The sequence below is a fragment of the Piliocolobus tephrosceles genome, chromosome 15, assembly GCF_002776525.5.
Source record: "Piliocolobus tephrosceles isolate RC106 chromosome 15, ASM277652v3, whole genome shotgun sequence".
Taxonomy (NCBI): domain Eukaryota; kingdom Metazoa; phylum Chordata; class Mammalia; order Primates; family Cercopithecidae; genus Piliocolobus; species Piliocolobus tephrosceles.
Genome location: NC_045448.1, coordinates 71,490,672 through 71,502,113, shown reverse-complemented (window position 1 = coordinate 71,502,113; position 11,442 = coordinate 71,490,672). Strand labels below are relative to the sequence as shown.

At 48.6% G+C, this 11,442-nt stretch overlaps 1 protein-coding gene across 1 annotated transcript; it reads left to right on the top strand.

The window, feature by feature from the left end:
- Positions 1-1,518: 1,518 nt before the first annotated feature.
- CD207 (CD207 molecule) lies at positions 1,519-7,126 on the top strand. The gene is made up of 6 exons (XM_023224134.1): positions 1,519-1,638; positions 1,736-1,852; positions 3,332-3,706; positions 4,300-4,451; positions 5,517-5,635; positions 6,139-7,126. The coding sequence occupies exons 1-6, from the start codon at positions 1,566-1,568 to the stop codon at positions 6,287-6,289; spliced, it is 987 nt and encodes a 328-aa protein (XP_023079902.1). The 5' UTR covers positions 1,519-1,565; the 3' UTR covers positions 6,290-7,126.
- The last annotated feature ends 4,316 nt before the right edge of the window (positions 7,127-11,442 follow it).

The window sequence follows — 11,442 nt, the reverse complement described above, 5'->3', positions numbered from 1 at the left end:
TTTGTTCATTCCTGAGTAAAGAGTAAATCACACTTCCCCTTATGCTTTTGCTTTGAAGATGAATGAGCACTTCTGGAGACAGCGGAAAGAAGCAGTAGCTTCTAGAAGGCAGATCCCAGGCCACAGACTGTGTAAACATCAGAGTGGCATGATTAGCTGTCAAGTCTCCCAGTCACTTACCATTCACCCATCTGTCCATGCATCCTCCATCCATTCATTCATCCATTCACCTATCCTCCAATTATCTGGACCAACTTCCTTCTTTTTTCTTTCCTTCCCTCCCTCTTTCCTCTCCTGTTTCCTACATTCCAAGAAATATTTGTATAGAGTCTGCCATGTGCCAGATTTCTCAGATTTGGCAGACTTCTTCAAAGCATGAGAAGCCACCCAGGAGAAAATTTAGTCCTTCACTGAGCTCCAAATAGGCTCCTCTGTGCCCTGAGCTTCTTGCACATATGGAACTCTCTATTCAGGGTTACAAGGAAGGAGAGAGGAAGTTGTGGACAGAGAGAGAGGAGAGAGAAACAGAACAATTCCTAGTCTGACGTTGCTGAGCACCCCTACTTTGTTTGAAAAGCTCACATGCTACAGGAAGCAGGGAGGAGAACTCAAGTCTTAGGTTTACATTTTGAATCTCCAAGTTACATATTATAAAGGGATATTGTATCAGCCAAGATGCACTAATAACAGGAAGCAGAATATTCTATTGCAATGGTTGCCTATTTGGTCTCCCTGCTTCCAGGCTTCCCCCAACCAGTCTGTGCTCCTCACCACAATCAGAGTGATGTTTCTACAGTGTCCCTGTCCTTGTTTCTCTCCTGCCTGAAGTCCTTAATTGGCCTCATGTCACCCATGAGCTAGAGGTCAAGCTCCTTGACATGATCAGAAGGATCTTCATAATCAGACCCCAGGTGCCTCTTCCACCCCATGTGAGTCCCCTTCCTGTTGGAATGTGTATTTTACGTTCCAGCAATATTGCAACTATTTTCAGTTTGCCAAGCACTCCATGCTATCTTAAGCTCCATCTTTGGCATATGCTTATCTTTCTACTGCAGTTTTTTCCCCATTATTCCATTTCATATGCTTCTTTCAACTGGGCATATTTGTCTCTTGTGCTCATCACCTTGCAATTTATTTGCTCATGTCTGTCTTTCCTACTAGACTATGAACTGCTTGGTGCAAGGATTGTGAGTTATTCATCACTGTGGCCCTATGCCTGGTAGAGCATCAGTACCTAGAAGGCACTCAGTCTGTATTTGTGGGGTGAATGGATGGATGGATGGATGAAGACAATCTTACAAGAGAAATGGGATAGCTTTGGGACAAGATGGTTAATGTATCTATGTAACAGACCCCCAGAGAAGACAACAAATGGCCTCTTCCTGAAAGCTCAGACTTCTGACGAGGGGAGTAAGCCAGACAAGGTATCTAGTCAGGAATAGGGAAGTTGGGATGATATGGTGACCTGGTGTGGGACTGACTTCCTGTTTCCTCTAGATAAGAGCTCTTGGAGAGACAGGCAGCCAGAAGCGCCTGTGCTTCCAGGGTAAGGGTGAATACTCAGGATGACGGCGGAGAGGGAGGCCCCTGATGCACACTTCACTGTGGACAAACAGAACATCTCCCTCTGGCCCCGAGGCAAGCGACAGTCACTGCTGAGAACCTGCTCCGTGTTCTGTGTGCAAACCTGCCCTTTGCTGCTCCTTCAACACACATTTTCTTCTTCTTCCAACAGAGCCTCCTCCCAAGTCTGGTCCATCTCTGTTCCCGGGGAAAACACCCACAGTCCGTGCTGCATTAATCTGCCTGACGCTGGTCCTGGTCGCCTCTGTCCTGCTGCAGGCCATCCTTTGTAAGTCCTCATGTTTCATCGTCTGGGCTTAGCCCCTCTCTGTGGCCAGCTGGCTCCCTCCAGATCCAGACCACTTCTCTGCTCTCCAGGTTTCTCCTGCCTCTGACTTTTTCATTTGTCTCCTTTCTCCTCTTTCCATGTGCAGTAATAGGGTGTGCCACTCCCAGTATGGTGAGCTGATGCTCTTTCCCTCCCAATTTCTGGGAGATTATTGGGATCAGCATTTGCACATTGGTGCTCAAGGATACATTCTTTTGTCCTCAGGAAACATTTATCTAGTTTTTCATGCTGTGCTATTTTCTTCCGCTCCATCCCCCACCAATCTGAGCTCTGCTCCTTGGATTTGGAGCCTTGTGGACAGTCCCTGACAGTGCAATGTCTCCTGACCCTGTGAAGGACTAAGCCTCATGTGTCATTGGCCCCAACTCACCAGATGGAGAGCCTGACCAACGAGCCAACAGATCTCCATGACTCCGTCCCCTCAACAGGACCCGTTCGTGCTCTCTTCATTCTCCTGTCCCTGCAAAAATCATGCCTAGGGAGCCTTCCTACTCTTTTGGTGTTGCGGGGTTTATCTTTCCTCCTCTTCTGGCTCTGTCAGGCTTCATGGCCTTTGCTGCTGGCAGAGCCTTCTTCCTCCTGCCATGGCTCCAGGAAGCAGAGGAAGGGGACCCGAGAAGCTGTTGGATTTTGTTTTCTCCCTCTGTGGCCTCAGGACATACTTGGTCTTAGACTTGTAGGCTCTGAGCAGAGTCCCCCTTCCCCCATCCTAGACCCCTGGCCTCTAACATGGCATTTTCCTCAGGGCTTGCCTTTGAGCCTCTTGGTTTATCTTTGATTCTCTCTCTGGTACCCAGGCCTGGGACCTGAGCAGAATGTGAAAGTGGGTAGGACAAGGGAAGGGGAGACACAGTTTTGTAATCTCCTTTTCCATGTTCTCTGGAGAAGAAGCCACTTCCAGATTAGTGGCTGGCTCTTCCCATGGTCACAGAGGGGCCCGTGGACAGATGTGAGGGAGTGGTGCTGTCCTAGCAGACAGCCACTGCAGGGGTTTCTGAAAGCAGAGGGATGGCAACCAAGGGGTGGGGTCCAGGGGGAATCAAGTTCTGGGGAGAGTGACAGGGCTCATGGAGGGCACCCCTTTATCAAATGTTCCATGAACACTCAGAGAAAATTCAGGACTGGTTTCTAACTCCTGCTTCTGCTTGCCTGTGAAATTTTCTCACAGAGAGCCTGTGTTTCATCAGTCTCCCCATTGTCTGTATCCACCTGTGTTCCTGGCACATAGTAGGTGCCCATTGCACGTTTGTTTTATGTTAATAAATGATTGGAGGGTTGGGGTGGCCCATTGGACTGTCCTGGTTCTTTGGGAAGCTTCAGCCTGTTCCTTCCCTTCCCTTCCTTTGATCAACCTGACAACACCCCCACTCCGGTCCCTGGGGCTCCCCTCAGCTGACCTCCTGACTTTCTCAATCCCAGATCCCCGGCTTATGGGCAACATATCAGATGTAAAGACCAATGTCCAGTTGCTGAAAGGTCGTGTGGACAACATCAGCACCCTGGATTCTGAAATTAAAAAGAATAGCGATGGCATGGAGGCAGCTGGCGTTCAGATCCAGACGGTGAATGTGAGCCTGGGTTATGTGCGTTCTCAGTTCCTGAAGTTAAAAACCAGTGTGGAGAAGGCCAACGCACAGATCCAGATCTTAACAAGAAGTTGGGAAGAAGTCGGTACCTTAAATGCCCAAATCCCAGAGTTAAAAAATGATTTGGAGAAAGCCAGTGCTTTAAATACAAAGATCCGGGCACTCCAGGGCAGCTTGGACAATATGAGCAAGTTGCTCAAACGACAAGGTAAGTGACTCAGAAAATTACACTGAAGCTGACCAGCGGCCCATGGGATCTTACCTGTCCCAGACCTGAGGTCACTGGGCTGGTGGGTTAGGGAGGAGGCCAGGGGGAAGAGAGGGGCAGCCATGGACTAGGAAGTTAAGGAGGGAGGGCTTGAGGTTGGGAAGGACTTAGGCGCGGTTAGGAGAAAAGAGACCAGGGTCCAGCTAGAGTTCCCACACCAAAGTGCAGAATGTGAAAGCATTAGGGGGTGTCCACCCCGGCCCATACCTAGTCATTTCCCATCAAGTTCCTTTCTAGAGTCCAGGGGCTCAGCCACTTGTCATGGCCGATGGAGGGTTGCTTCCCCTCATGGGAAAGACACTTTTTGTCCATCCTCTTGCATTCTAACCTCTCCAGTCCCAGAGACTCGATTAGTCTCTGTCTGACTTTCAGGATTTGGAAGAGTGTCCCAAATCCCCTACACAAAGACCCAAGCACACCAGAGCACAGCTCCATTTGCTGCTGTCTCTGAGACCTCATTCAAGTGCCCCCACCAAGCCAGCACCCCAAGAAATCAAGAATACCAGCGTTCACTTTTACCTCTTGTTCTCTAGATGACATTCTACAGGTGGTTTCTCAAGGCTGGAAGTACTTCAAGGGGAACTTCTATTACTTTTCTCTCATCACAAAGACCTGGTATAGTGCCCAGCAGTTCTGTGTGTCCAGGAATTCACACCTGACCTCGGTGACCTCAGAGAGTGAGCAGGTGAGTGTTGTGCCTGTGGGCTCTGGCAAGGGGGTGTATGGGCACTGGGCCCGGGAGGATGGGCAGGATTATACTGTGCAAACAAAAATCCCCAAATATTGATGACCTAATGAAGAAGGATTAGTTCTCGGTACCATGTCTAATAAGGGCCAGCAAGGGGGCTGTGCTCACTGTCGCTACTCAAGGACCCAGGCCGAAGGAGTCTTCATCTGAACATGTTTCCACACTTGCTGGGGCAGGAAAAGGGAACTTGACATATTGTGCAAAGCTTCTGCCCGGATTTAACATACCTCATTTTTGCTTACATTTCACTGGCTTAAGTTATGTTAAGTAAGTTAAGTAAGTTATGCAGTACTCCTGGATTGGGAGGATCCTGGATTCCAGTCCTCCTGGAACAGGGCAGAGAGGAGCTACTTTCCATGTGCCCAGAAAAAAAGAAATATTTGTGAACAGCGTTAATGATTCCACATGACTCAAGAAGTCTCCTGCCTGGTGAGGCAGAAATTGGGCAGGCCCTTTTCATCTGGGCGGTGGGATAGCAGCTCAGGTCAGAGCCTGGGCTCTGGAGTAGTTCTAGAGCCCTAACCTTGCCATCTAACTAGTCCTAGCAGCTTGGGTGGAATACCCAACTTCACTGGGCAAACTTCACTGGCCCTCACTTGATGAAACATGCATGGTGATGGCACCTGCCTCAGAGGAAAGGAGTGAATGCATATGGAGGACTCAGCACAGTGCCGTATGTGGATTCAGGTGTTGTCATATGAACCATTCTCTCGTGGTCCATGCTCTGGAGTTCAGCTGAGGCCTTCCTGTGCTTCAGCACCTGCTTCCTGAGTGGCAGAAATGCTTAAGTTCCTGAGCCTGTTAGCTGCAGGGCAGGGACACATCATAATCTGGAAGATGAAATCTGGGTTCTGGGTAAGGGCAGGAAGAGGCTTGAGAGGCCAGTGCGTGCAGTGCATCCGTGGGTCAGGGCTGTCACTGAGCACAGGTGAAGAACACCCGGAGACAGGTGATCAAGCTCTGAGTGTGACCGCACCTCTGCTTATCCTGTCTTTCCTACAGGAGTTTCTGTATAAAACGGCGGGGGGACTCACCTACTGGATTGGCCTGACTAAAGCAGGGACAGAAGGGGACTGGTCCTGGGTGGATGACACGCCATTCAACAAGGTCCAAAGTGCGAAGTAAGTCCCAGGAGCCCTCTCTGCCAGCCTGACTTTCCCCGGCCATGGCCAGGGCATGAAGGGAGTGGGGGCGATGTTCCCCATGAGGCAGGGTTTCTGATTCTTCCCTGTGCTAGGGTGACAGGAGCATTGCAACCAAGATCTAGCGCAATCCTGTCACTAACTGGCTGTGGGATCTGGGCCCTCCACACCCTCTGGGGTTTGGTAGCAAGGCCTTCTACCTGGCCAGCTTCAGCAGGAATCCTTTCATGAGTCTAGGTCTTCACAGTGTGGGTCTGTGTAGGGACTTGAGAGTGGTGGGTTGGTTTTGCCTGGACTTGGGGCGTGAGTGAAAGCTTAGAGGTCTAAGTCTCGCTAGTCCCCTTCCTCTTAGGCTTGGGTGCAGACATTTACTATGCCATTCCCTAGGACTCAAGCTGGGGTTGAGTTAACTCATTTCTTCACTGGAAATAAGTTCTTCTTGGTTTTCCACTTTGTAAATCTTTATTTCTCCCTCTTGGTAGGTTCTGGATCCCAGGTGAGCCCAACAATACTGGGAACAATGAACACTGTGGCAATATAAGGGCTTCCTCGCTTCAGGCCTGGAATGATGCCCAATGTGACAAAACGTTTCTTTTCATCTGTAAGCGACCCTACATCCCGTCAGAACCATGACAGAACAGGCTCCCAAGCTCACTCTTTGAACTCCAACGCTTGTCAAACATGAGGAAATGCCTCTTTCTCCCCCAGACTCCAGGATGACTTTGCACGTTGATTTTTCTTGCTTCAAAATTGTCCCACAGTGGCATTCTGGAGTCCGTCTGTCTTGGCTGGAAATTCTCTGACCCCATGGAGGCAGCTGGAATGGAAAGGAGAATTCAGGTTAAAGTGGGAGGGATGGGTAGAGAGGATTTAGAAGTTCCAATTGCCCTGCTAAGGAGGATTAAGACCCGTAATCCGGGACAACACCTGGGGTTTTCCACGTCTTCAGAGAAGCCTCAGCTTCATCACATCAAAGTTATTTCAGAGCAACCAAGCAATTCTGCTGATATTGTCATTCAGGGCTTTTCTTGGCCAAACCCTCTAGAATTTCCACATGTCTGCTTAGCTGTGCTGGCAGCTAGCAGCTGGCTGTGTTTGCAGTGGGAATAGCCCTGTTCTTGGAGATCCTGCTCATGGTATATCCTCAGTGGCTTCTTCATCCACATCATCTAAAGCCTGAATCTCTTCTTCTCTGGTTCAAGTCAGCGGCTGACATGGACTTGTATCTCCTTCAGAACTTGGCCAGTACCCAGACTCCCTTCTCCTTCCACTCCCTTAGTACACCCGGGTGCCCAGCCCTGCCTTCCGCCCAGTGTCCATCCAGCCTCTGTCCTCACCTCCCCGGCACCTCCTCCTCCTTCTGCATTTCCTGTCTTCCTGTGTCTTGTGCATGGGAAGCAGCCTTCAGTGCCTTCATGAATTCACCTTCCAACTTCCTCAGAATAAAATGCTGCCTGGGTCAAGGCCTCACTCCACATGCACTTTTTCATTCCTGGTTGTCCAGGTGAATATGTGGGAAAGGCAGTCTCCTCTGCTGGACATGAAGTTTTAGAGTATCATCAGGAAACATCCGGGGAGTCAAAAATAACAAGAACTAGGGAAATTCCAGCCCTGGAAATGCCATAAAATGTGACTAGTACTTATTTCTAGTTTTTATTAAAATAAAGTAGAGCAAGGTCTCCAAGGTCTCCAATGTCACGATCTTGGTGGTCTTTCTTCTTGGGTGTTCACTGGACAGTCTTCTAGTCTCTAGCTCAATTCCCAAGAACGAGTTTCAGCAGGTTTCCCACTCTTCACTGAGACCCAGTTCCACAGGCATCAATTCCAAATCTCAAGTCCAGTGGCCAAAGCAGGAATCCAGGCAGCAGCCACCACAGACAGGAGGGGAGAGTAGAGTGAGCACAGGTCCTCATTAGGGTCCACAGGAAAAGATGCTTCATTAAATGACTGTGACCAGCAGTGTGTTGTTCTGGGTGCAAATGGGTCAGAGCTGAGGGTACAGGCTTGCATTGTAAGACCTGAAATAGCATGTGCTGCTGTGACATTTTATGCCTCACAGGGCCCCAAAGACCTAACCCTGAGTTCCCTGCCTCTCACCAGATATGCCCTTGCCCTCAGTCCTCACCTGGCTGGTTTCCTATCGTCTGGGACCAGCTGCACTCCACCCAGTTTTCTACTTAATGGATTTCACTTCTCTGCCAGCCTGATAAACTATTCAAAAAAGCCAATCACATCCTCCTAAGGAACCCGGGGCACCTCATCATTTTGTTACTACAAGGCCTGCCTCCCACAGCCCTGGCTGCTTCACTCTGCTCCTGAGGGTGACCCCGTGTGGCCCTGCATGGCTTGTGATATCTTTCCCCACTAGTAAACTGCTGTCAATCTCACCTGCCCGGTGTCAAATGTCGTGTTTTGGCCATCTTGTCGTATTTAGGGCAGGGGATCCCTCCCTCACCAGTGGAGGAAATGGGAGGTGACAAAAACAAGGCTGATTGGGGATCTCTGGTTGGTTTTGGCAAAGAGATGAGCTGGGAAAATCAGACCACTTATCTGGGAAAGAATTTGAACCAGGAAGTAGCAAGGGGATGAGGCTGTTAACAGAAGGAAGTTGAGCTGGAAGGCCCTGAGTTAGAGAAAGGCTGGAGGGGCTGTCAGAGGGCACTGGAAGAAACTAGCAATGAACAGAAGCTACAAGGCAGAGGAAAGACATGAATGCAGGCCAGGGTTGGTGGCTCACGCCTGTAATCCCAGCACTTTGGGAGGCTGAAGTGTGTGGGTCACCTGAGGTCAGGAGTTCGAGACAGCCTGGCCAACATGGTGAAACCCCATCTCTACCAAAAATACAAAAATTAGCAGGGCATGATGGTGGGTGCCTGTAATTCCAGCTACTTGGGAGACCGAGGCAGGAGAATCAATTGAACCTGGGAGGCGGAGGTTGCAGTGAGCCGAGATCCTACCACTGAACTACAGCCTGGGTGATAGGGCAAGACTCTTTCAAAAAAAAAAAAAAAAAAATTAGTGACTGCAGAGGATTATAGCTGTCAGAAAAAAGAGAATGGCTCGAGGAGTTGCAATGGAGGTCCTGGAGGGCAGGCTGAGGGGCTCCAGTTGCTCCTGTTCTCAGTGCCGCCTCAGATCCTCCCAGCCCTTCTGATCCTCTTGGGTTCTGTGCATGGGGACCTTACGAGGCTTGTGTCCTGACCCTGCCCGTTGCTTTTTCTTGAAACTGAAAGAGCCTGAGTCAGTGAGGATGTGTTTTTATCTGGAGTCTGTGCCCCAGCCTGGACCCAGCAAGTGCAGCATTGCCTTGGCTTCTTCCCTTGAGGAAGCTGGGACACCTGTTGCTTTGCTTTGTCATGTGATCTTGGCTGCCTCCCCCACTGTATGCACATCTTACTTCTCCAGGGAGGTCGCTACATGGGCACCTGCCCTTCTGCTGGCAGTGCGGTCTCGCCCAGGAAGTCCCACCATTGATAATGCTGTAGTCCTGTCTCTAGCGGGTCTTGGGGCATTATCAATACCTGGGCAGCTCCTCGGGTCATGGACCCCACAGTATTTCTTGTGAAATTCTGGGGATTTTTCCATTGTCAGGTGAAAAGTTGGGAGCCAGGGACAGGTGAGAACTTTTTCTCAGTCAATTTGGGTATTTATTGTATTCCATAAGTTTTTTTTTTTTTTCATTTGTTTTCTTTTTTTGTTTTTTCTGATTTGGCAGGTTAACAAGGTTTGACATGCCCTCTTTCAATGTTGCAATAAAATACTCTTGAAAAATTTATCCTTTTGTGCTTGAATATAAAAGAAAAAGAGAAAAAAATACTTGATTCACTCCCACTGACCAACTAGTCCTAACGCTTGTGAACATGTACTATAATATTTTATTTTTCTGTTTTCATGCTTTATTGATCTATCTATAATTACTTCATTTTCTCTTTCTTTGTCCTTCTCTCTCACTTTCTCTTTCTCTCTCTCCTCTTTTTCTCATATTGTGTGAGCTATGCTTTCTTTGCTTTAATTTTCCCAGTGCTTTGGAAGATAAACCATTATTTAGGTGGGGTGTGTGTGTGTGCACGTGTGTGTGTGTGCACGTGTGTGTGTGCATGTGTGTGTGTGTGCATGTGTGTAGTCTAGCACTTTCCCTTTTTCTTACAAAGCACCCTGGCTTCTGGGATTATTGGCATTATTCCTGGCATTGTCACCCTGGTTGGGGCTGGGCCCTGGGCATGGGGGCTGCCATTGGCTCCCTTGGTGACCCCACCTGGCCAGGGCTCCGGGCAGCCCCCAGCAGGGCAATGCATTGCCTCCTTCAGAGATTTCAGGCCCTCCTTTCTCTCTACCTCTCTGTTCATACCCCAGACCTCCAAGAGCCTCCCCTCCTATCTGTCCCAAGGCAACTTCCTTCTTTTTTTAGGTTTTAGAATGAATCTTTGTTTTTGGGGGAGAAAACACAGGCTACTCAATTTATGATAAACTCAGTGTGTTTTCAACAGGGAAATTTTTATTGTTCTATGGGAGCCTAAAGCGAAAGCATTTCCTAAGGCTTCATGAGGAAAAGGCACATAAGCTGGGCCTTGAGAGATGAGCAGAATTTAGGCAGTGAGTGGGATGTGGGCACAGATGAGGAAAGAGAGAGGAAACAGAAAATGCAGAGGAGTGTGACAGGCCTGAGGCAGCAAGAGAAGTCCAGTCTAGCTGGAGTGTGGTGTGGGGTGAAGCAGCGGGCAGGCAGCTCTTTGGGGGCCTTCAAAGCCAAAGGAGGGGTTTTGGATTTTATTTGAAGGACAACGAGGAACCACTGAAGTGTTTTAGGCGGATGAGTGATATGATCCCAATTGTTCTGTTTTTTACTTAGTGTTGAAGAAGCGTGACAAATGATTTGTTACATTTGAAAGCTTAAATGCTTCCAGGAATAACAAGATCTACAGATGTGCAATAGAACTATGTCACTGGAAAACATTTGTCACACTTTTGTGGTTCTTCTTTTATCCTGAGCAGCTTGTTTTCGGTATCTTCCTGTATTTTGAATTGACCTTCTCAAGTTAGAGACAGAACTAACACTTACAACCTTACTTGCAGAAAAGTGCAGGCATGAGGTTAGATGCTTTGGGAGGCCCTTTGGGAGGCCAAGACAGGAGGATCACTTGATGCCAGGAGTTGAAAACCAGCTTGGTCAACCCAGTGGGACCCCGTCTCCACAAAAAATACCAAAAAAATTAGCTGGGTATGGTAGCGCAGACTTGTAATCCTAGCTCTTGGGAGGCTGAAGTGGGAGAATTGCTTGGGCTCAAGAGGTTGAGGCTGCAATGAGCCATGATCACACCACTGCACTCTAGCCTGGGCTACAGAGCAAGACCCTGTTTTAATTTTATTTAATATTTATTTATTTATTTATTTGTGTATTTATTTATTTTTAAAGTGCAGTCATGTGACCCAGGGACCACCAGTTGGATTCAACCATGCGAGACCTTTGATTTGTCCTGGTGGTTTTTCAGAGCTCAGACTAGATTTAGTGCTGTCATTCCCAGAACCAGGTCAGTGTTCTTGGAGCATTCCTCCTGCCAGCATAGGCTCTAAAGCTTGACTCTGGTCTTCTGAGATTCCATAATTACTACCTTATGTCTCATTTTAATTTTGAATTTTTTATTTTATTTATTTATTTTTTAAGACAAATCGCTCTCTCTCCCAGTTTGGAGTGCAGTGGCGCAATCTCGGCTCACTGCAAGCTCCGCTTCCCGGATTCACACCATTCTCCTACCTCGGCCTCCCAAGTAGCTAGGACTACAGGTGCC